The following is a 21,958-nucleotide window of genomic DNA, read 5'->3' on the forward strand; positions in this document are numbered from 1 at the left end:
TATGATTTATATGCTCCGTCGCATCATGTGCGGGAAACTAGCGGATAAGTAGAGGGTTCTGTAGGTTATTATTATATGTACTGACTAGCTTACCGCCCGCGGCTTCGCCCGCTTTTAAATAAATAAATAAATAAATAAATAAAACATTTATTGATAACAAACGAAAAAGTATACAAGCCACACAGAAACAGAAAAAATAAAAATAAAGTAAGAACAAAAACGTGGTAAAAAAACTTAAAACTAAAACAAAATATTACACAATCAAAAACTTACAACCTAAAAATTAGACAGGTACTGTGCGGCAACGTCTGTTATCAAAAGGGGCTTCTCAGTATAAAGCTGCAGTGACTTTTGAGTCAACTAGCAGCACTGATTTTCAGAAACCCCTATTGACAGTCGGAGTTACAGCCTGTGTGATGTGTGTGCGTGAGTGAGTAAGTGTGTGTGTGTGTGCGTGTGTGTGTGTGTGTGTGTGTGTGTGTGTATGTGTATGCGTGGGTGTGTGTGGGTGGGTCGGTGCGTAGGTATATAAATAAAATAAACGTAAAACATATAAATAAGTAAGAACTATATAGGATTCAATAATACAGTAGATTAAAAAATAGATATACATATCTTATATATAAAATTCTCGTGTCACAATGTTAGTCTGCATACTCCTCCGAAACGGGTGGATCGATTCTCATGAAATTTTCTGTGCATATCGGGTAAGTCTGAGAATCGGCCAACATCTATTTTTCATATGTACCACGGGCGAAGCCGGGGCGGGCCGCTAGTTAACTATAAATACTTACTATACTTACAATATTATAAGTGATGAAATATGTAATTAATTATATATAATTAATTAGGCTTTGTCTAAAGCCTAATTAATTATATATTCTAAAGCCTTCCTCCTGAATCACTCGTTCTATTAAAAAAACCGCATCAAAATCCGTTGCGTAGTTTTAAAGATTTAAGCATAGGTACATAGGGACATAGGCACAGATTAGAGAATAGTTACTTCGTAACAGATACATCACTCCCATACAAAAGCTAAAATACCTACGCTATATTTACCTACAAAATGCGTCGCAACTCGGCTGCAGTAAGAAATGTACTCTACGAACACGCACCGAGAAGTGAGTTTCCCGCGCACGCCGCGTGATTGCGTCATCAAACGGAAACTTTAGGGTTGTACCGAGCGCGTAAATTAAACACAGAGTTGCTGAAACACTTAATTTTTTATTGTTAATTATATTTGTTACATTATACAATAAAAAAAATGAAATCTTATTGATAGTAGTTGTTTCCTTCGGTTTCACCCGCGTGGACCCGCTATATGTGTCTCGTGGATAAAAAGTAGCCTGGTAGGTTTGTGAGTTTCTTTGACTCCGTACTCCAAACTCCCGACACCCGTCCACATCGCAATAACCGGGCATCTTGGTAGCGAGCGCGGGAAACGTGACGCGGGTGCGCAGTCTCGCGTGTGCCAACCAACTGCCGCTTGGGTCGGTACCGACCTACTGTGCGGTAGGCGCTTATAGCGCGACCTTGAGCGAGTGACGGGGGCCTGACATAGGGACAGAGAAAGCGACTTTGTTTTACTATGTAGTGATGTTATAAATACAAAAGTCTTGTTTTCGGGATTGCACCGAATTACCTGAATTAAATTTGGAATTCAAACGGAAGCGGTTTTATAATTACAATTATCATCCCCTCAAATATAGAAATAGAGGATAAAAAATTTTGGTTTTGAAATGGTATACTCTAGGGAAGGTTGAAAGGGTACGAAATATAAAAATAAGTATTTATTTATATTTTATTTTATACTTTATTGCACACACATAAAAAGTACAAATACAGAAAGAACAATAGGTGAGTAATAGGTGTCATGAGTTTCACCAGATTTTCTAGTTAATTGAAAAGTTTTTTATTTGTTTCATCATCATCATCATCATAATTATCAGCCTACATTTGTCCACTGCTGGACATAGGCCTCAGTCATGGCACACCACTGAGCCCGGTCGTTCGCTCGTTGCCCCCAGTTTTGCCCAGCAACCCTGCGGATGTCGTCACTCCACCTTGTAGCAGGGCGCCCTACGCTACTTATATTTTATTTGCTTAAGGGCCGATTTTTCAATCCTTGGTTAAAATTTATCCGTAAATATATTATCCAATAAAGTATTACACGTACATTTTAAAATGTCACCTGTAAACTGTCAAATACGGACAATTAGAATACATTTTTGAAATGGTAGTTTAATACATTATTCGATGAATAAGTTTTAACCAACGATTGAAAAATCAGCCCTAAATGGGCTAATCTCAGGAATTACTGGTCCGAATTCAAAAATCCTTTCAGTGTTAGAAATGATAGAAATAGAAGGCTATATGTAATTATAGAATATCATCACGATCTTTTTTTCAGGAGCGCGTGGAGGTATCGAGCTGAAATGTATACTGTATACTCAATTCTGCGGTCCCTTGAAGCTGTGAAATAATCAAACTTATAAGCCAACGCAACCAAAAGATATAGCGGTTTATGTCGCCGCAAATTTCGACATTTGCAAGGGATCGAGTCATAAACCTACAGGATATACTTCCCGTGAACAAAGAGTTTTGAAATTTGTTAAAAGGCAACGTAAATTATAGTAGATAAAGGAAAAATTTCTAAAAGCATAAATTTACAACACCATGGAAATAATTGTTATATGTATTTGCAATTATAGTCATTTATTTTGCGCTATCCCACGACCTTCTTACATTTCCTTTCCTACCAGGTTGCCTGGTAGAGATTGCTGTTCAGCAATAAGGCCGCCTTTTGTACAAATGATGCCTTTTTGTGATTTTGTTCTTTTTTTCTGCTTTGTCCATTCATGTTTGTACAATGAAGTATAATAAATAAATAAAAATAGGTTTTTTTCGGAGAATCCGACTCGAACCTGGCCGATTTTATTTTTCTCGTTTATATCAAATAAATGATTTGGAAATAAAATTATTTTCTTAAAATAAAAACTCCGGAATAAAATAAATGTGAACCCTAAAAACATAAGTTAATCACTGCCACGGTCAAAAGTTGTAAAGAGTAGAAAAAATTATATAAATGCAAAAATGTCGTATAATACCTATTTATATATATAAATATTTTTAATGTAATATTTTACATAATATTTATTGGACGTCATTGAAAGGATGTAATAGTATTGAAATATTTTTTAAAAGGTTTTTTTTTTAACTTTTAAAGACCCATTATTTTATGCTCTGTCCGTTTTTTTTCACGATTTTGATGAAATTTGGAAAGACACTTAGGATAGTTTTTGTCTAGAGTCTATATTTTCCTCTGACTAGGTATGCGGGTGAAACTGCGGGCAGAAAGCTAGTGAATGAGTGAATGAATGAATGAAAAAAACTTTATTGTATACAATACATTTTACAAACTTAACAATATAATATAACAATGTACAATAGGCGGCCTTATCGCTGGCAGCGATCTCTACCAGGCAACCCAGTCAATAACAATAACAATAAGTGCCAGAATAAGAATTGTATAATATAGGTATGGTATACTATACCTAGTGTATAATAAAATAAAAACATACGAAAGGAGATTCATTTTTACCTTTTTTAGGTAGGTACGACAGTTGAAAAACGGACTGGAAAGCCTCGCGGTTTTCCTAAACGAAATACTGAGATATTTCATATTGATAAAATAAGTAGTCAATTGTTTTTATTAAAATTTATTTCTAAAAATATACAGAGTCGGTACTTAAGTTTTTGTGAATATAATGATATTATCTATATGCTATAATATAATACATACAAGAGCGATATTATATAATCTATAATAATATTATAAAGCTGAAGGGTTTGTTTGTTTGAACGTGCTAATCTCAGGAACAAAATTCATTTGGTGTTAGATAGCCCATTTGCCGTGGAAGGCTATAGGCTAAACATATATCATAATATAACAATATAACAGGATGGGAGCACTGCGGGTAAAACCGCGGGGCACAGCTAGTAAGTTATAAGATTCAAATACCTACGTCACATTGTCACACAACAGAATCTAGGGATGATTTATTGGTACGAAGTTCCTTATCGCGCGTTGTGAAAGGGGGCTAGACGAAAAAAAATTCTTACGAAAAGTTGTCACGACACTTTTTGCTAGAGTTGTAAGCCGTGACGTGCGGCGTGCGTGTGGTTCTCTGTCTGAGAGAGCTCTAACTTAACACTTCGTTGATCGTTCCATCCGGATGTCCCTTGACATCGCTCAAGTTTTTTTTCCATATTTTTAGATTTTTTTAATTCAATACTTCAAAATTGAATAAAATGCGAGTGAATAGTTTGCATTTAAAATCCAAAAGTTTCTATAGTTCCATGATGTTCACAATAATTCAGAGTATAACAACGGTATAACATATATTTTACCAAAAATAAAAAAAATCTACGGATATTTTAAAACGTCTTATATTTAAAAATATTCTACTAATATATTTATTGATGAATTTAGAAAACATGTGAAGGGCTAAAGCAATTTTGCTGGAAGTAATAATTATGGTTAAATTTTCACTAGGCGTAGAAATCCACAACCGCACTTCTCGCCATAAATTAAAATTCCACACCTTGAATAACTGGATGCATGGCGGTCTACCACAGTCCGCTTTTCTCGGCATTTTTTACCGAGAACAACGACCATGAGGAAAGATTTACCATCTTGTGTTCCCAAATGGATTTGACGGGGAAACCTTCAAGAAAAGGGCATATTTATATCACATTCGCGGTGACCAACATCGCGAATGCTTATGGGCGGCGGGCATCACTTTCCATCAGGTGACCCGCCTGCTCGTTTGCCCGCTTTGACGATAAAAAAAAGACGGGTTGCACTCCGGGAGTGCCGGCAGCTGAAGTGAAAACTTGATTATTAACGTTGAGCATGTTTGATATATTTTTGGAATGGTATCCGTCTTACGCTTTTACGATCAGGTCACGTGTCCTGACGCGAGTTTAAGATTTTATACTCATTACAGAAAAAGTGCTCAACGCCGCTAAAGAAGTTTTCACTTCAAAAAAATTATAACCCACACTCAAATATTTATTTATTATCTATTAACGCACAGCCCAAACTACTTGACCGATCGGGCTGAAATTTGGCATGAAGATAGCAACTATGATGTAGGCATACGCTTAGAAAAGACTGAAAAACAAAAAAATCTACTTCCAAAGGGATAAAATAGGGCATGAAAGTTTGTTCCATGAAAATTTGTCTTTTCACGCAGGCAAAGCTGCGGGCAACAGCCAGTTATTATTATAAATACGAGAGTCCGCCCGTTTCTAATGCTTTTTTAACACTATTTGGAGTGAAATTCTTAAAGATTTGAAATAGAGCATGCAACCATTTGCGTATGGCACTGCAGAATACATAATAGCACAGACTAATAATAATATACTACGTATACAAATAATAGTACCTAACGCTACTTATGGCTTGGTCGGTACTCGGTAGGTCATTCAGCAGAGCACAGCAGTAAGTAATAACTTAAATTAGTAAAGGTGTACAGTTAAAAGTTAAAACACAGTTGATTTATTTATAAACATTTATTTAGATAGTATTTCTTCAATTATGATAAGAAGTATTTACAAAAAGTTATTAGTATGTTTCACAATATTTATAATTCAATTATTTTATACAAGATTATTTTTTACAATAAAGCTACATACAAAGCTGGATAATAGGTTTAATTAGGTACTATGTAAGACATTTAAAAATAAAAGCTTACATAAAAAATGTGTGCGTGTACTAGTGTATACACGTAAGAAGTGAAACTTCTTTATGACCTTATATTTAAAACATAATTTACTATATAAATACGTCGAATCACGCTAGGTGGGGATAAGAAAAAGATGGCGCGTAACGGAAAAATGTTACACTAAATTTTTTTCCAACCCCGATAAAGAAGTTTCACTTCAAAAAGGAATTGTGTAACTAAATATAGTTTGAATGTAACTTCTTATAAATATCTATAATTATTATATACTGCAATACAAATGAAACAAACTTCAATGAGTACATTATTCATTATAGATCTTACAACATCACTACTATAAGGCACATTTAAATTTGTTTCTATAAAATATATGTATAAATATACCGAAAATGAATTATGATTTAAGAAATATCCCGTTTTTAGACACAAATAATTTTATTCCCAGTCATTGGTTGTAAAATAATAAATTAACTGTAGTGCTGACTACTTATTTGGTAAAAAACGGTGCGAAATATAGTACCTAATTATTATCTACATGTAAAAGTAACTCTTAATATTAGATGTGAATCCTTTTGTTGTCGATAGCAAATTTTCATTAAGTGCTAATATAAAATCTTGAGTGGTAGGCACTTAAACTTTTTGAAGTGAAGTAAAACTTCAAGGTCGTATCATGGCAATACATCATGGAGTAAGGCGACGATTTTGGTATCTTGGAATCTTGCCAAGAAGTTTCAATGCTAACACGTGTGCTCGGTACACGCTCTTATTTGTAGAAAATTATTATGTAGTAAGACAATATAATTAGATAACATTCCACCGAATACAATCATTGACGATGCCACTAAATCGTTTCGCGAACAGCTCGTTGGGCGACATGGAGACGAATTTGCTGATGTCATCATCTTGGATGTTGGGGGCTTGTTCCGCTTCCACTGTCACCATGGGTAAGATGGTGGCTCCGATCAGCACTGCGTAGGGCATTGTCTGTGGCAAACATAATAGAGAATTTAACAAACCATAAATAAGAGAAGACTAAAATGGGCTAGCTGGTTGAATCATACATGATTATAAGCTTCAGAATATGTAGCTGATTCTACATGTCTTACACGATTAAATTAGATTCCCGAAACGTCGGGAAAATAATATAATGAATAAATCGCGTTTAAAATCCGTTAAAAAGTCCTTAATTTATTACACGATTAAGATTAAATGCTTCTTTTAAAATAAAACCTAATTGACTGTTGAAAACGACTAGGTCGTTTCCGATAATTGATTTTTAAAAGGCATTCATTGAGCTATTTTTTATTTAAGAATTAAACCATAATCTTATCATCAAATTACGTAAACAAACATTCAGTGGTTTCTTTGTGTGTATAAAGAGCTCTTCCTAGAAATAAATTATTAACATTAAAGCGCGTCACACACGGTGAAGATACTATAATATTTTATCTTAAGATACTGTTATATACAGCGGTCTTAGTACGCAATGACAAAAAGAAAAATGATGGTCAGAACGCTGATACCGGATGCGTTAAGATACTGTAATATAAAATATAACAGTATCTTAAGATAAAATATTATAGTATAGCTTCACCGTGTGTGACGCGCTTTATTCTGACATACTTCTTTCATATCGCTATCAAACATTTCTCTAGGGTAAGCCTCCACTGGATCCACGGACAGCCTCTCCATGGCTTCACACAACGTAGTATAATAGTAATCCAACAGTCTCTCATAATTATTGGCTCTGAACTCTTCATCAGAACCCATGAAGATGAAGTATATGAGGTCGGTTGCTGGGCAACCCGCGTGTACGGTCTGGTAGTCTACTGAGATGGCGTCCACTTTGGTACCCTGGAAATTGAAAAATATAGAATCAGATTTGTGGCATAGAAATTAAAAATGTTACTAGGTACAATAGTGGGCTGAATAATTACTATATTAATAAGTTAAGGTGCGGACAAGTTGTTATGTTTGGAAATTCATTATAGCTATCAATTTTATACGATAATGGTGAAAGTGATAAATGGTACCTATCTCATTGAGATAATATTAATATGGAGACGACACCGCCTACATCACTTATGTTCCACTCAACATACGTCATGTGACGTATGTTGAGCGGTATTTTTTAATGGTTTTAAAGTGAAACGCATCAAACTTGCCTTCGTGTGTGTTACGATATTGCACAAATAATACAAATAATACGGAAAAGTGCAAAGGAATAACTTTCATCGTTAAGTACCTAACTAGATAATAATTTTTAAAACTTAGTTAGAGCAAAAAAGTGGCGCACAGATTTTGTTCGTGGTGTCTCCTCCATACATAGTAATATTATCTCAATGACCTATCTACGATAATTATGAAAATGAAAACAATATTTCAAATATATGTAAATCCATTGTAAAGTTTTAAAATCGTATTCACAGACAAGAACAATGAATAGGTAATTAAGGAAATAACAAAACACGAAAGCACAATAACAAAAAATTCATAATATAATAATACTAGTGGTCCGCCCCGGCTTCGCCCGTATTACCTACATGTTTAAACTATCCTATCTCTCAAGTTGGATCGAACTGCACATGGTGTGCGAATTTTATTATAATCGGTTAAATGGTTTAGGAGTCCATTGAGGACAAACATTGTGACACGAGATTTATATATATTAAGATGTCAAAGGATCAAAATATAGTATGAGATAATAAATTATGTATTTGTTTCTGACCTCCATATAGCTGTAATGTACACGTATGTTGTATTGTGGTAAGTGCAATTGTAATTAAGTTTCATCTTGTATTATTAGCTGCAATTATTCTAATTGATACATATTATAAACGGCTTCACACCTCTATTCTGCACACAATACTTTAAATATCGTTTTACATAGTTATCTCTTAGAAAAAATATAATATTTAGAAACTTTATTTCCATATAAAATATGGCAAATTAAGTACGATGAAAATTATTTAAATAAAATAAATTAAAAAGACAGTGGCACTATCGAAAAGTGACTTATAGACTGTTTTTCTGTCTCTTTTTTTAATTGTACATATAATTGATTAATAGTGGAATTGGTACATTTTAAAATGTTTATTGCCAAAAATAAACGTCGACATGTTTTAATATTTTAGAAAAATATAAAGCCTTCCATTTTTATTACTTCAATAGAAAATATCTTGGCTATGTTATTGCTAAAAATACGCACAGGGGAAACAACTTTTAGAAAAGATGAATGCTTTTTAATGATTTGAAGCTTGTTGGATTGGTCTAAATATTTAAAAACTTAGAACAAACTAGTCTGCGATAAAACTGTATAAAATAATTATTTAATTATAGAATTGTATCTTATAGATCAAGAGCCCACGACGGCCAGACTTTCCTTTCTTTCGGAAAGTTGAAAGTTTCTCTGTATATGTCTCCTATACAGATAAGAACGACCAGCGACTATCAAGTTTGGGTTGTGGTTACTTTGGCAGGAAACAGGTAGTGAAGGTGTATAAAATAGTACCTAACTTTCATTATAGTTTAAAAGCTAAATTTTATATATGTTACTTGGGGACCTATAAAAAGACATTACCTTAAGAGCCAGACAGTTTTCATGGTTCTTACATCTAGCCAGACACATTTAAAAAATAACTAACCTATCATCAAATTCACATAACTACCTAAAAGCGTAACAAATATGAAATAACCCACTAAAACATTAGTTAACTATAATTATTAAAAAAATAAAAGTATAATATATAAGTAATAAAGTTATTACTTATCTTTTACTTAGACTTATGTTGATGAAATTTCACGTATCCCGATGACTTTTTTATTGTGTCATCGAGATACGTGAAATTTCATCAACATAAACCCCCGTAAAAGATAAGTAATAACTTTATTACTTATATATTATACTTTTATTTTTTTAATAATTATAGTTAACTAATGTTTTAGTGGGTTATTTCATATTTGTTACGCTTTTAGGTATAAATTTATAAAGAATAGAAAAAATTCGATCACGAGGCGGGACTCGAACCCGCATCCTTCGCGCCATTCCGGGGCGGATGCCTGACCAACTCAGCCACTCGTGACCCGCCCGAGCAATCGAATTTATTCTATTCTTTCAGTTTTATGTGTCTGAAGGGACACACCGCGCGCCATCTATTGAGATGATTAACAACCATTTCAACCAATATGAAGCACTTTTCAGTGAATACAATATTGTAACGATGGAACACGACCTTTTTTGTTGAATTTATATTTTTGGTTTTATGGCATTCAAATGCTTTATAAATATAAATTTATAAAGAATAGAAAAAATTCGATCACGAGGCGGGACTCGAACCCGCATCCTTCGCGCCATTCCGGGGCGGATGCCTGACCAACTCAGCCACTCGTGACCCGCCCGAGCAATCGAATTTATTCTATTCTTTCAGTTTTATGTGTCTGAAGGGACACACCGCGCGCCATCTATTGAGATGATTAACAACCATTTCAACCAATATGAAGCACTTTTCAGTGAATACAATATTGTAACGATGGAACACGACCTTTTTTGTTGAATTTATATTTTTGGTTTTATGGCATTCAAATGCTTTATAAATATAAATTTATAAAGAATAGAAAAAATTCGATCACGAGGCGGGACTCGAACCCGCATCCTTCGCGCCATTCCGGGGCGGATGCCTGACCAACTCAGCCACTCGTGACCCGCCCGAGCAATCGAATTTATTCTATTCTTTCAGTTTTATGTGTCTGAAGGGACACACCGCGCGCCATCTATTGAGATGATTAACAACCATTTCAACCAATATGAAGCACTTTTCAGTGAATACAATATTGTAACGATGGAACACGACCTTTTTTGTTGAATTTATATTTTTGGTTTTATGGCATTCAAATGCTTTATAAATATAAATTTATAAAGAATAGAAAAAATTGGTGGCTGAGTTGGTCAGGCATCCGCCCCGGAATGGCGCGAAGGATGCGGGTTCGAGTCCCGCCTCGTGATCGAATTTTTTCTATTCTTTATAAATTTATATTTATAAAGCATTTGAATGCCATAAAACCAAAAATATAAATTCAACAAAAAAGGTCGTGTTCCATCGTTACAATATTGTATTCACTGAAAAGTGCTTCATATTGGTTGAAATGGTTGTTAATCATCTCAATAGATGGCGCGCGGTGTGTCCCTTCAGACACATAAAACTGAAAGAATAGAATAAATTCGATTGCTCGGGCGGGTCACGAGTGGCTGAGTTGGTCAGGCATCCGCCCCGGAATGGCGCGAAGGATGCGGGTTCGAGTCCCGCCTCGTGATCGAATTTTTTCTATTCTTTATAAATTTATATTTATAAAGCATTTGAATGCCATAAAACCAAAAATATAAATTCAACGCTTTTAGGTAGTTATGTGAATTTGATGATAGGTTAGTTATTTTTTAAATGTGTCTGGCTAGATGTTAGAACCATGAAAACTGTCTGGCTCTTAAGGTAATGTCTTTTTATAGGTCCCCAAGTAACATATATAAAATTTAGCTTTTAAACTATAATGAAAGTTAGGTACAATTTTATACACCCTTACTACCTGTTTCCTGCCAAAGTAACCACAACCCAGACTTGATAATCGCTAGTCGTTCTTATCTGTATAGGAGACATATACAGAGAAATTTTCAACTTTCCGAAAGAAAGGAAAGTCTGGCCGTCGTGGGCTCTTATATTATTAGTTCCTGGCTGTTTAATTTTTAGGAACGGGAAATTAGTACCTAGTCAACTGTCAAACAAAACACAGGTTGTAATAATATTATGTTACTTGAACTGATCGTTATATTAATAGATTCCGCTACAATATTAGGCTTAAAAACTTTTTATAAACAGAAATTTTCACCCAATTCACCGCAAAAGTAAGTAAGTAAAACATATTTACTTTTGTATGCAAAGATATAATTATGTATTAGGTAGATAAAGATAATATTAGCAATACTCATTACTCATATCACTATATGTAATCATTTCAATTATTATAAACTTGTAATCATATTTTGATAATACCTCACGTTAGCACAAAACTGATAATAAAATTATGCTCTATCAGTAATTATTTACATTATACTAATACTATTAAATATTATAATAAAGTTAGTTCTATTGTTGGAAAATACAATATACTATACTAGCTTTCCGCCCGCTTTGTCTAAAACCTAATAAATTATATACTAAAACCTTCCTCTTGAATCACTCTATCTATTACAAAAAGACGTGTGGCACTCGGGGACTGCCGCGGTAAAGCTATTGCATAGCATGCCTTCAAGCCACACCTCCGAGCCCGTCGGAGTGGGGAGCGTGAGGTTTTATCGTTACGGAATTTCTCGATTCGGTCCCCGCGCTCAAGGCCCGCGATATAAGCTATATCTTAGCTTAATAAATATCTATAAGTCAACATACGGAATCTTATCTGCACCTGTTTAAAATTAAATTAATAATATACTTACTTATAATAACATTTACCAGTAATCAGATAATTTCGAATAAGTATTATCATTTTGGATAAGTATATCTGGCACGAGTCACCTTTCAATGTTAACAGTCTATGTAATTTGTTGTTAAAATTCCTTATAGTATAACTTATAAGACATAGTACAATATGACTATAAATGAAGGTTGTAAGAAAAACATTACTTGGACGTTCCGTACCCAAAGGGTAAAATGGGACGTTATTGGAACGAAGTTCCTTAACGGCTATCGCGCGTTGTGAAAGGGGGCTAGACGGAAAAAATTCTTACAAAGTTGTCACGACACTTTTTGCTAGAGTTGTAAGCCGTACGGCGTGCGCGTGGTTCGTTCCATCCGGATGTCCCTTGATATCGCTCAAGTTTTAAGGGTGCTATAACAGTTTTTTAACAAAAACCGCTATTTTACGGTACAATTTTAACTCAAAGCACTTACACGTGAGAACAAAGTAATATCTTAATTTAAAGATAATATATTCAGTTCTACGATCATCTTATAAAAATTGTACGACGTCATACAAAATTGTCACTGAAATACGATTTTCCCAGCACAATGATCGCATAAAATGCAAAAAAATGGGGTCTAAACCGGTACACTTTTAAGAAAATTAAAAGCCTAATCTATCTTCTTACCTATAAATTATTGAGGGATATATAGTCCTTTATAGATTGTGATAATTTTTTTGTATCTAAATCAAAATTTTATTTCAATTATAAGCTAAATTAAAAATACTTGTCGATTTCTTCATACATTTTGCTCTCGCGGGTCGTCAGACCGCGCTCAGAAGCGCTCTTGGAAGGACGGGTGTATCGCTCCTCGTCCCAAAAATAAAAACGAATTAGAAAAAGATTATTGTGCGTATACTGTCGTTTTCGTGATTTGAAATATTTGATACTTTATAAGAGTAAACTGTATAAGTTTCATATTCCAGTTATTTGTAATTTAAAATTATGTTTTAAAAATTATGTTGACTGAGATCCTCTTTTTTGTTGAACGGATTGGTGGGGTAAAGCAATTTGACAAAACTTAAATCCAAAATGGCGCCGACGAAAATTTGCCATCTTTTCGTCATGGGTGTCATTTTCATGGTTTTTGGGGTAGCTATTAACCAATATGAGGTCAAAAATAAAATCCAAGATGGCGCCGACGAAAATTTTACATCTTTTCATCATGGGTGTCATTTTCATGGTTTTTGGGGTAGCTATGAACTAATATGAGGTCAAAACTAAAATCCAAGATGGCGCCGACGAAAATTTGACATCTTTTCGTCATGGGTGTCATTTTCATGGTTTTTAGGGTAGCTATTAACCAATATGAGGTCAAAAATAAAATCCAAGATGGCGCCGACGAAAATTTTACATCTTTTCATCATGGGTGTCATTTTCATGGTTTTTGGGGTAGCTATTAACTAATATGAGGTCAAAACTAAAATCCAAGATGGCGCCGACGAAAATTTTACATCTTTTCGTCATGGGTGTCATTTTCATGGTTTTTGGGGTAGCTATTAACCAATATGAGGTCAAAAATAAAATCCAAGATGGCGCCGACGAAAATTTTACATCTTTCCGTGATGGGTGTCATTTTCATGGTTTTTGGGGTGGATATTACGCAATATGAGGTCAGAACTAAAATCCAAGATGGCGCCGGTGAAAATTTGACATCTTTTCGTCATGGGTGTCATTTTCATGGTTTTTGGGGTAGCTATTAACTAATATGAGGTCAAAACTAAAATCCAAGATGGCGCCGACGAAAATTTTACATCTTTCCGTGATGGGTGTCATTTTCATGATTTTTGGGGTGGATATTACGCAATATGAGGTCAGAACTAAAATCCAAGATGGCGCCGGTGAAAATTTGACATCTTTTCGTCATGGGTGTCATTTTCATGGTTTTTGGGGTAGCTATTAACCAATATGAGGTCAAAAATAAAATCCAAGATGGCGCCGACGAAAATTTTACATCTTTTCGTCATGGGTGTCATTTTCATGGTTTTTGGGGTAGCTATTAACCAATATGAGGTCAAAAATAAAATCCAAGATGGCGCCGACGAAAATCTGTTATTTTATTTTAGTTTACTTCTTTATTATTAAGAAAATTATACCTATGACGAAAAGATGTCAAATTTTCGTCGGCGCCATCTTGGATTTTGGTTTTAACCTCATATTTGTTAATAGCTACCCCAAAATCCATGAAAATGACACCCATCACGAAAAAAGTCAAATTTTCGTTGGCGCCATCTTGGATTTTGGTTTTAACCTCATATTCGTTAATAGCTACCCCAAAAATCATGAAAATGACACCCATCACGAAAAAAGTCAAATTTTCGTCGGCGCCATCTTGGATTTTAGTTTTGACCTCATATTTGTTAAGAGCTACTCCAAAACCTTGAAAATGACACCCATGACGAAAAGATGTAAAATTTTCGTCGGCGCCATCTTGGATTTTAGTTTTGACCTCATATTGGTTAATAGCTACCCCAAAAACTACCCACACTTGCAAATGTGTTTGCTACGTAGGAAAAGTTCAGATTTAAGAGTATCCTAGGTAATGTGTTATGTGACGAATACCTATAATTTATTTCATTCCGAATATTTTTCGGAATAACATACATTTACTAAGAATTGTATACAATGCCGGATTTAATACAGTGCCGGTAACATCATATGTATGATAATAATTCTACATTTCTTAAAAAGCTTTGATATTGTATACAATTCATAGATTATTATTCAATGAAATAATGATGTAAAATAGTCACACTTTTTTAAGTTGTTTGAATATACTAACATACTTATTAGGATCGTACCTACTAATAAAAGTAACAAAATGAATTTTTAAAGTTCCTAGTAATCTTCTGGAATCAATTTCAATAAAAATACATAATATCAAAAATTAAAAATAATATCAAGTATGAAGATGGTCTATAAAATGGAATGCGCTATGTTTACGTGAGCGTGATATTGCCGCGAACAAAGTTACGTCGTTAGATACCTAAATTTGAGTATCGCAGATTTGTGACAGCGTCCTTAACTGAGACTTCGATGTTTGTCTGTCTGTTCGTCTATATTACTAGGCTCTATCTTAACCGTGAAAGTTAGATAGTTGTCTGATGTACTTATGTTGCCGGCTGCCGCTAATAAAAAAAGATGTTAAGCAACGGTATGCGCATTCATAGATTGGATGACCATTTTTTGCGGAACCCTTATGTCACGAGTCCGACTTGCACTTGACCGATTTTTTATTATCAGGTAAATATTATCTAACCAAGTTTAATAGTAAATAAATATTAAACCCTAGCTTCGTATATACAAACACACTTTAATAGGTTATATTTACGCTAAAGTACATAGTTGTGAATGACGAACAGAAATAAATGATGATATATGTATTATTATTTAATACATAGATTCCGCAGAGGTTAAATTATGCAAAGGGAGACTAATTGAGATAACCGACTATTCTCGATGAAGATATAGTTAGATAGTAGTAGATTAGTAGATATAATATATTCGTATGTTTGTAGAGGGTAATCTTCGGAAGTAGTGATTCGATCAAGAAAATTAACAGAGAGCTACATAGTTTTTTTATTATTTGAATATTTAATTCTCAATGTACTCAAATTTCGTAACAGAAAAATCAGTTGTTAGTTTTTTCTTATAGGAAATATTATTTTCATTGTTGAGGTTTATATGTCGGGGTTATAGTCAACTTTGCGTGAAGGTTAGAATTTGTCAATCGGCCTTCATTTTATTGGTCAAAAGTCAAAACGAATTTAGTGCGGAGAATTGATTTGTTTTAAAACTATGAAGTGATGTTATGATGGATGATGGTTAAACAATATTACCACAGATAATCTATACTAATATTATAAAGCTGAACAGTTTGTTTGTTTGTTTGAACGCGCTAATCTCATGAACTACTTGTCCGATTTGAAAAATTCATTCAGTGTTAGATAGCCCATTTATCGAGGAAGGCTATAGACTGTATATCATTACGCTAAGACCAACAGGAGCGGAGCCGGCGGGTGAAACCGCGGAGCGCAGCTAGTATAGGATATTACCAAGAATACAAACCGACATACATTTTTATCAAACATCGTCCATTTTGGTGCAAAAATGTAATATATTCCATAAAAATGACTTAAACTCATATTATGGTCCATATCATGATACTTCATAATAATTGATAGTACAAAACAACTTAATAGTTTAACGAGTTATTATTTTTAAAACATTAAAACGCTGCGTCGGCAATTGTTTTAAGCTGATGTGATTAATTCACTTTCCGTCTATAATATTCATAAATAAATAGATAGAAATTAAAATGGCCGAAATGCATGATTGCAAATTAATACCGAGCAATTGGTTGTTTGTTTTGTACAAAAATAAATGAACTATTTCATAATGTTCGGAAAAATAATCTTTCTAACATGCGTATTGATTGTAAACTACTTATTACCAGTTTTTTTTTATTGAAAACACCAAGACATTAGATATTTTTTGTTTTATTATGAGAGCCGTTTTTCCATACAAACGTAGTCCCCTGTTTCCTCCCTGGATTGTGCCACTTGAGCAATATATTTTTTTATTATACTTTTTTATATTTTTTATTATTAGTCGTTTACTATACAATAAGATTAATCAAAATCGGTCCACCTGTTTCGTAATGATTATGAAATACTCACGTATTTATAATATCGGAATTCTCCTATATAAAGATAAATCATAGTTATCATGCATTATTAATTAATAATTATCGATACTAATATTATAAAGCTGTAAGCTGATGTTATGGTCATGACTAATGATTAGATAATATGTGATATGAATACCTACATAATATTATTAAAGGTTCATTTGTATTGGAAGTATGATTTTTAAACATGCTCTTTAATTAACATAAAAAATAGGCAACTGACATAATCACTGGGTACCTACTACCTACATACTTACATAGTCTATACTAATATTATAAAGAGGAAAGGTTTGTATTTATGTATGTATGTATGGTTTTTACGCATAAACTACTGAACCGATTTTGACGAAATTTGGCACAGACAATCTTTAGACCCTGAGAAAGAACATAGGCTACCTTTTATTGCGAAATATGTACCACGGGCGAAGACGGGGTGGACTGCTAGTATAAAACAAAGTGGCTAGCGTTGTCCGTCCGTTTTCTAGATAGATACAGTGATTCTCATATAATTTATTAGGTTTTAGACTTAGGAAAGCTGGTTTAATCCATACTAATTTTATAAATGCGAAAGTAACTCTGTCTGTCTGTCTGTTACTCAATCACGCCTTAACTACTGAACCAATTTGCATGAAATTTGGTATAGAGATATTTTGATACCCGAAAAAGGACATAGGATAGGTTTTATCCCGGTAATCCCACGGGAACGGGAACTATGCGAGTTTTTCTTTGACTGCGCGGGCGATGCCGCGGGTGGAAAGCTAGTATTATAATAATTAATAACACAAGGTGACTCGACAAACGTTTTTCTGTCAATTAAGTACTTGTCACTTAAAAGGGGTAGAAAAAATAGTTCACACGAGAATTCTATTACTTTAATATCATAATAATAATTTAGATCAAAGCAATAGATATGATTGTTTATAATAATCTGTGGCGCGTGTTACCTAACACTGATTACAAAATAATAATTCACTTAAGGGTGGGTACACACTAGAGCTTTTTTACCCGACTACGAAAGGAGGGCAATGTTTTTCGAGTGCTTATGACGTAATTATACGTACCTTTAGTAAGTAATTTGCGCTTGCAATAAATTATTTAAATACTAGTTTTCCGCCCGCAGCTTCACCCGCGTTTTCAAAGAAAAACCCGCAAATTTCCCGTTCCCGTGGGATTTCCGGGATAAAACCTACCCTATGTGTTAATCCAAGTTACCCTCTATAATATGTGGGCTAAATTTCATTGTAATCGGTTCAGTAGTATTTGCGCGAAAGAGTAACAATACACACACATACACATCCTCACAAACTTTCGCATTTATAATATTAGGTAAGTAGGATATATCTGTCTTCCGTGCATCGTTAAGGAAACTAATATAAATGTTAGAGAGACCAAAATAAATTATTCAATGATTAAAAAAAGATTTTAAAACTCAGTTCTCATTTACTTTCAACGAAAGTTTCTCGGTAAATTACGTAATATTATTATGAAATTGTATCAACCTTGATTATTTGACTGGTTGAACAGGTTTTTGAGCGAAATAAAATTTATTAGTGTTATCCTTGTTAGAAAATCAAGTCACTTCATTTAGTAGTATATAAAGAAAATATATTTAGTATTAAAAAAACTAAAACCACTCTTGTATAACATCAAATTATCGTATAGATCCTTGATAAAACAACAAAGTTGAACGTACAATGTTTAAACTAAATCCCTAGCTTCACAGTTCGTGGGAGAAAGTTTCGCGTAAAACGCACTGTGGAACTCCTGACACTCCTGAACTCTGAGACAGTAATTATTTTACACAATAAATTATATTGTTAGTCTCCATAACTAACTATTGAATGAACACAAAGGCCATTCTTCAAATTGTTCGTATTTGACCTTCTTTTAGAGATCAACAGTACAAAAACTTATTTTAAGTAAAAAGAAATATTTTATAGGTAATTTGTTTGTAGTATATGTATAATTTAACACACATAAAGAGGGTAGCCTGGATTAACACATAGAATGGGTTTTATCCTGGAAATTCCACGGGAACGGGAACTATGCGGATTTTTCTTTGAATACGCGGGCGAAGCCGCGGGGCAAAGCTGATGAAGATAATATACATGGCAAATAGATACCCAATAGGTAATACTCTATTAATTCTATTATATGATACTAGCTGCTCCGCGCGGTTTCACCCCCGTGGCTCCACTCCTGTTGGTCGTAGCGTGATGATATATGTATTTTAGCCTATAACCATCCTCGATAAATGGGCTATCTAACACCGAAAGAATTTTTCAAATCGGACCAGTAGTTCCCGAGATTAGCGCGTTCAAACAAACAAACAAACTCTTCAGCTTTATAATATTAGTATAGATTATACACCGGATGATAGTGATGACCTTTTATTGTGCTTTTATATTGGCCCAGATAAGGAATATAACAGCTCATGTTTATTTCAAGGTGTTTATTAACTACATTTGTTAACGTTGCAAATAGTTTATTATTTTTATTAGCCAATTAGTCATATATTAAATTTAGAAAATCTTTAAATATGTAAACAACTATATTTAACTTTAACTCAAACTTATTAATTGTGTGAACTTTATTGATTATATTTTGTTATTATTCGATTTTATCGATATTGATATTTTTTTAAAGAAATTAAAAGCTAAATAATACATAGATACCTATATGCTATTATCAAGAGAAATGTATGAAAAGTATTGTCACAACTCACATTATTATTAAAGTATAAATTGATGATACGTCTCCCTTTTATAATGTACTAGCTTTCGCCCACGACTTTGTACGTGCATCCCCGTTTTTCCCCGTTCCCGCAAGAATTTCGGGAAATCCTTTCTTAGCGGATACCTACGTCCTAACATCTACCTGCATGCCAAATTTCAGCCCGATACGTCCAGTGGTTTGGGCTGTGCGTTGATAGATCACTATATCAGTCACCTTTGAGTTTTATATACATAGATTAATAGCCGATATAAAACTACAAACAATTATTATTCATAGATAAAAGAGATATGTTTATCATGTTTCAATATATTATATTCGGAGACGTAAGATCTAAGAACTCGTTTTTGCTATTAAAATCTATCAAGTTTAGAATGAATGCATATTTTTTTAGTTACTTAAGATATAGTCTACTAGTGGTCCGCCCCGGCTTCGCCCGTGCCAGAGAGAGTGCAGAGAGCCAGGAGAAGGACATAGGATACTAAATATGTACCACGGGCGAAGCCGGGGCGGACCACTAGTAATATATAAAACTCAAAGGTGACTGATATAGTGATCTATCAACGCACAGCCCAAACCACTGGACGTATCGGGCTGAAATTTGGCATACAGGTAGATGTTATGACGTAGGCATCCGCTAAGAAAGGATTTCCCGAAATTCTTGCGGGAACGGGGAAAAACGGGGATGCACGTACAAATTCGTGGGCGGAAGCTAGTTGTAAATAATTTGTAAGTTGGAACTTTCTAAACTAAGTTTATCTCACTGAGAAAATCAGTTTCACTTCTTGCCTTGTTCAAATATTGTTTTGCAATACCAAGAAGATGTTTTTATTTTATATAGCCTGATTTAAGCGCTTACCCATGTAGATATATGCACGTTCCTATGTGTAAGGTCTAATACTATCCGTGAACGAAATATAAAAAAAAACTCGTAATTCATCTAATTTTATTGATAGTGAGAAAGATCGTCTAGAATTTGATCTGATCTACACATTTTCAAACTAGTTTATTAATATAAACAACAGATTACGAACGGGTTTACCAAATTTTTGTTCTAGAGAAACTAGACACAACATGCAGTATGTTTTACGAATGATATCATATTGTGTAACAGTGATTAAGGAAAACGGCTTACCTTTTTCTTAAACAGCAGGTTGCTAAGCCGATAATCTCCATGTGATATCACTGCTCTACTCTTTGGTATATTATATGTACATAGTTCAGGACAAGACGATAAGTATGTAGCTACTCTCTCCTTTTGATCATCCTGTATCACAGCTAGTGCTGAATTGATCAGCTTCATCCACAAAGGCTTCATAGCTTCTATATCTTCCGGAGCTTTACCCAATATATACTTCATATTGGCTGTTTGTTTCTCAAATTCTTCAGGATGTTCCTTCGCGTAGCCAAACGACAGCGCGTGGAATAGAGCTAAGTTCTTTACACCGGCGCAAGCGTGTTCCCAGTCCATAGAATCGAATCTGTTAAAGGATTTGTAGCCAGAAGCCACTAAATTCTCCATAATGACTGTCTCCTTCCCATGTTCATCGCTAACCCCGTAGAATTTAGGGAATTTCAACCTATCCTCTTCAGGTACTTTGTATTTGTTCTGCAAGTCCTCGTACACTTTCGCCAGCTTTGTATACGTGAACTTTTCTGTGTCGAACAGCCAGTCAGCGCACATACGGTCTCTGAGAGCATCGTTGATGATTGCCACTTTAGCGAAGAGATGTAGATCATCTTTTTTCGGGGACGTGACGTCAACGAGGAATAATTGAGAGGTGTAATTGGCACCGTTTGTAGATATAGCTTTGATAGCAACGTCTCGTGGCTTGTAGCCGCGGTTATCTAGCTCCGTGTTTAACAGATTACGTAAGGTTTCCTGCGCGTCCGTCATGATTGAGACTCGATTTACGACTGCGGTGACGAGGGGCACAATATTTAGGTTTCGTTAACCACTGATTGTGATTGCATAGCGTATTGAGGTCTACTGTGATTGTTGATAATGGTCGATATGAGTAAGTTGTACCTACTAATAGGTATTGTGAATAATTGTTTTGCTTTTTTTATAATTATTTTACAGTTTAAGACTGATGCTTTGACCCTTATATTGGATATAATCTGTTATGAATAGGTTACAATGTTATACCTAATTACTATGTCTGAGTTATTTTATCTCAATATATTCTCAATTTAATACAAATATTTATTAAGCAATTGAAAATAACTGGAACACGATTTATGAAGTGATTAATCATCTATTGACTATAATTGTTTATTGGA

At 34.1% G+C, this 21,958-nt stretch overlaps 1 protein-coding gene across 1 annotated transcript; it reads right to left on the reverse strand.

Annotated features, from left to right (window-relative positions):
- Positions 1-5,726: 5,726 nt before the first annotated feature.
- Positions 5,727-21,587, reverse strand: LOC149901533 (uncharacterized). The gene is made up of 3 exons (XM_090111235.1): positions 20,811-21,587; positions 7,371-7,601; positions 5,727-6,731 (listed from the first exon to the last, which is right to left on the reverse strand). The coding sequence occupies exons 1-3, from the start codon at positions 21,570-21,572 to the stop codon at positions 6,549-6,551; spliced, it is 1,176 nt and encodes a 391-aa protein (XP_089967361.1). The 5' UTR covers positions 21,573-21,587; the 3' UTR covers positions 5,727-6,548.
- Between the last annotated feature and the right edge of the window lie 371 nt (positions 21,588-21,958).

Source organism: Colias eurytheme, chromosome 16 (assembly GCF_061535395.1).
Source record: "Colias eurytheme isolate Ceu_HAF_F1 chromosome 16, ilColEury1 Martin Lab GWU primary, whole genome shotgun sequence".
In the NCBI taxonomy this organism is placed as follows: domain Eukaryota; kingdom Metazoa; phylum Arthropoda; class Insecta; order Lepidoptera; family Pieridae; genus Colias; species Colias eurytheme.